Below are 4,091 nucleotides of genomic sequence, written 5' to 3' on the forward strand. Positions count from 1 at the left end.
ACTTTTGGGACACCCTGTATATAGAAATATTGAGTCTACATACTCATGCATTTAGCCATAGACTATAGACTCTATATAGATGTCTAGCTGACTGATGAATTGCAATGGCAACGTAATATGGCGGACATGGCTTCACTCTATTACTTAATTACTCGCTAGATGGCAATACCATCGCGCTACCGGTTGTTTTTGTAAATTATAAACATTTGAATAACGTTTACGACTGTTTACGACTGTTTACGACTGTTTACGATCGAATGAGTAGAGTATCCAACAGCTGATAAATAGATTTCTAATAAGTATGAGACGAAAATTGATCGTAGCGATGAAGGAGATATTCTACAATGTGCAGTTCAACAGAAATAGTCACAAAAATAATTTGAAAAGGTTAAGAAAATATTACGAGCAGGTATACACAAATTATTCAAGTAGATTTATGACGTTCTAGTTTAAATATAATTGTCATTAATTCTTCCTTTTTTATTTCAGAGCGAGTTGTCGAATTTTTGGGAAATATTTGTGTCCTGCTTTAAGCTTCCGCTTACTAACGGTCAGCATCATCGGCACATTGAATATACTCTAGAATTCGTTGCTAAGTTTGCTGCTAGCTTATATACAATCACAGATGACGAGTCGCAAGAATCGGTGTGTCCTTTTCTCGTTAAGCTGTTTGATTTTCTTTTGAATAATCACTCCGTGAAGGAGATGGCGGTACGATATCGCATTTGTCAATTTTTAAATATATTACTGTTTTCTATGGGCGATCAAGCATTCATAGATGATGCTCTGTGTGACAAAATAACCATCTCTATGATGGATCGCTTAATAGATAAATCTCCAAAAGTCAGGGCTCAGGCGATCGCTGCTTTACATAGACTTCAAGACCCTATGGACGATCAATGTCCGATCATAAAAATGTACATGTTCCACGCTTCTAAAGATCCTAAATCAGAGGTTCGCAAAGCAGCACTGATGTACATGGGAAAAAATCAAAGAACCTTGCAGGTAGCGTTAAGACGAACGAGAGATGTAAACGAAGGCGTACGTAAAATGGCGTACGAGTTTATTAGTAAAATTACTGTTAGATCTTTGTCTATTACGCAAAGAGATCGTTTATTGAACGACGGTCTGAAAGATAGATCTGAAATAGTTAAGAAGTGTGTGGAAAATGTTTTATTGCCGTCATGGTTAAGACATTACGACGGGGATTTTATAAACTTAGTGAGGGCTCTGGATGCTGAAATTGGTACGGATGTGTCTGTTCTCGCTCTAGAAACATTATTCAAGTATGGATTTAATTTATACTTAGTCACGCGTGTAAATAAGTATTTATTTTCAGTAGTAAATGATGAAATTTTATTCAATTAGGAGAAGCGCGTTGAACACGTTGATAGAACAGTTACCTATAAACAAAGAAACAAAATTAATTCCACTTGATAAGTTAACTACGGAGAATGTATTGTATTGGAGATGTTTACTAAAATATCTTTATCAGAACGAATACACAGAAGAATTGGAACAAGTTGTACCCGAATTATCCACGTTCTGTACATACATCTCTGATTTTCTAAGATCAATGTCTACAAACCAAAGCGAGATATGGGTGAATCACATGCAGAAGTTCATTCTTTTACAATTGTTCGAGATAACGACTACGTACGATCTATCCGACGAACTTGGACGAAAGAAATTGAAAGAATTGATATGCAACAACCTGTTGAGCAACTATTGGTCCGTAAAAATCATTGGATGCACAGTGACGCACTTACAAAAAGTTATACCGGATGTAAATAGCAGAATAGATACCTTAGCTCATATAATCAGTGACATCAGATTGCCTTTGAAAGAACCTTCCCAAGTTACTCAGATCTCCGAATACCAACTGGACGAGCTTAACGTACAAGTAAGTAACTAATATAAAAATAAACATTCGAATCAGGCTGTATTTTTAACGAGCTGGGCTTTCCAGAAAGCAAGACTCAAGGTGAAATTGTTGGTGCTGAAAGATGAAGAATACGAAGCTATACAGGCTGGTCAGTTTTTGAAAGCGGACAGTCTGCAGAAAGAGATAAACGCTTTGAATCAAGAAATAATAAAATTGTCAGTTCCTCCTCCTCCTCCTGCGACACCTGTCGAAGAGATCAAAGAGAAAGACGATCCTGAAACGATGATTAAATGCCTGAGCATAATCTGCACTATGATGCAGCCTATAAATTCGTTGACGCCAACTCTTAGAGGTCTGATGCAAATAGGGTTCGACAGCTTAGAGGTGAGTGGTCGTTGTCTCTCTTGTATTTGTTTGCGATTGATTTGGTATTAATTTCTAATTTCAGCATCCAGACGATAACGTACGCGTACTGGCGATTAAAGTAATCGGTATCAATTGTATATTGGATAAGGAGTTGGCGAAGAAGCATCTCTTAACGTTGTTCCTACAGTTTTCTTTGGAGCAACAAAATCAAGAAATTTGGATCGTAACTCTGAAAGGGATCTTTGATCTTTTATTGGTGTATGGTCTCGAATATTTTGACATTTTAGTGAATCGAAACGAACCTATGAACAGGACTGAAAAATCTCACAGTGTTAGGTTATATTCAGATGCTGACAGAGAGGTTTCTTTATCGTCGACGCAGAGGATAGATGAAATAGGAGGAAATAATTGCAATTTTATCCAAGTTTTAGTGGGATTATTAGACAACGCAGTAAGTATCCATTAATTAAAAATTAATTAGACATTATAAATTAATTACTAAATGTCTATTTTCATAAAAATGCAGAACGAAGAAGTAAGAACGGTTGCCGGCGAAGGTATCGCGAAGTTGTTACTTCATAGACGGATAAATAGCTCTACTTTGTTATCAAGATTAATAATTTTATGCTATAACCCTGTGAACGATGGGGATTTTTATCTTCGACAATGTTTATCTGCTTTCTTCAATAACTTTTTAATACGTGTGCCTGAGGGACAAAAAATGTTTGAGGAAGCGTATTTACCGACGATGAAATTGTTGTACACTGCACCAAACACCAGCCCTTTGCAAGAAATCGATCCTTATCACATATCCAGATTTATACTGAATATGACAAGACAAGACATTTTTAAACCTACACCGGAAACCTACTGCGCCCATAATAATATTGTTTTCATTATTTTGGGGGAAGTGTTGAATCCAAATAATTTCATCGACCAAGAAATGCTCCTTCGATCTCTACTGCACTTGCATCTGAACATAGACAGCGATACGTTCAAAGAAAGATTACAGATAACTATACAGAAAGTTTCAGAGACGGTGAGTTATCTTATACAAAGTATATAGGTTACTTCTAGAAGCGTTGGTTGGTATCGATATAATATATTCCTATTTTCTATAGATAAACTCATCTAATAGACGACTAATGAAGTACATCGAACTGTTTATAAGAAAATTAGAAACTCCAAATGTCCATATTCCTGAGGATGAAGACACCGAAGAAGCTGATGATTGACAATTATTTTATAAGTTGTACTATATGAATATATTTTTATTTAATTTAGTTATGTACCATTGTCACGTGGACGTTTATTAAAATTTGTATATTTGTTACGAATGAGAAAATTAATTAAGGGCCTCCTGCTCTTGATCGAGATGTCCAGAAAGTTTTGAAACTGATTTATGAAGATTGAGAAAAATGGAGTTGCTCGAAAGATGTTCAGTTGGGCTTACACAAAACAGCAACAAAAGTTTTAATAAATACACTTGGAGTATGAAACCTAAATACATATTTAATAGAAAAAAAATAGTTGAAATTGCGTGGAAAATAGGAGCTTGTATTTTCAATGAAGTATTTGGACCGGTGATGAAAATAATGGATTCCATGGGCAGTAAACTCAGCCTGACAAGGTTTAAGTGGAAGAATATGAAAATTTCAAAGAGCGGAAGCGATTTTGAGTGGTGCAGGCATCGCTGATTAAGTTAAGGTAAGACGTTTCATGAATTTTGAAGGTTGAAGTAGAATCTGGTTGTCGTCTGTTTTTCGCTCTGTAATAACAATTAGTAAGGAGATCCTCAAGGCTTTTTTTATGCACAATCTCTTTGATATTGATACTAGAA

At 35.7% G+C, this 4,091-nt stretch overlaps 1 protein-coding gene across 1 annotated transcript; it reads left to right on the forward strand.

The window, feature by feature from the left end:
- The first annotated feature begins 241 nt into the window (after nucleotides 1-241).
- On the forward strand, nucleotides 242-3,584 carry LOC128897016 (condensin complex subunit 3-like). The gene is made up of 7 exons (XM_054160639.1): nucleotides 242-409; nucleotides 490-1,286; nucleotides 1,369-1,903; nucleotides 1,970-2,269; nucleotides 2,334-2,702; nucleotides 2,778-3,290; nucleotides 3,373-3,584. Exons 1-7 carry the CDS (start codon nucleotides 302-304, stop codon nucleotides 3,484-3,486), a joined length of 2,736 nt encoding a protein of 911 aa, XP_054016614.1. The 5' UTR covers nucleotides 242-301; the 3' UTR covers nucleotides 3,487-3,584.
- The last annotated feature ends 507 nt before the right edge of the window (nucleotides 3,585-4,091 follow it).

This window comes from Hylaeus anthracinus, unplaced genomic scaffold (genome assembly GCF_026225885.1).
Source record: "Hylaeus anthracinus isolate JK02 unplaced genomic scaffold, UHH_iyHylAnth1.0_haploid 11978, whole genome shotgun sequence".
In the NCBI taxonomy this organism is placed as follows: Eukaryota; Metazoa; Arthropoda; class Insecta; order Hymenoptera; family Colletidae; genus Hylaeus; species Hylaeus anthracinus.

Excerpts from the sequence above, each read along its gene's own strand:
- LOC128897016 (XM_054160639.1), top strand. The coding sequence starts at position 302 with ATGAGACGAAAATTGATCGTAGCGATGAAGGAGATATTCTACAATGTG. Across the intron at positions 2,270-2,333 it reads TAGGGTTCGACAGCTTAGAG|CATCCAGACGATAACGTACG; the intron begins GTGAGTGGTCGT and ends TTCTAATTTCAG. Across the intron at positions 3,291-3,372 it reads TACAGAAAGTTTCAGAGACG|ATAAACTCATCTAATAGACG; the intron begins GTGAGTTATCTT and ends TATTTTCTATAG.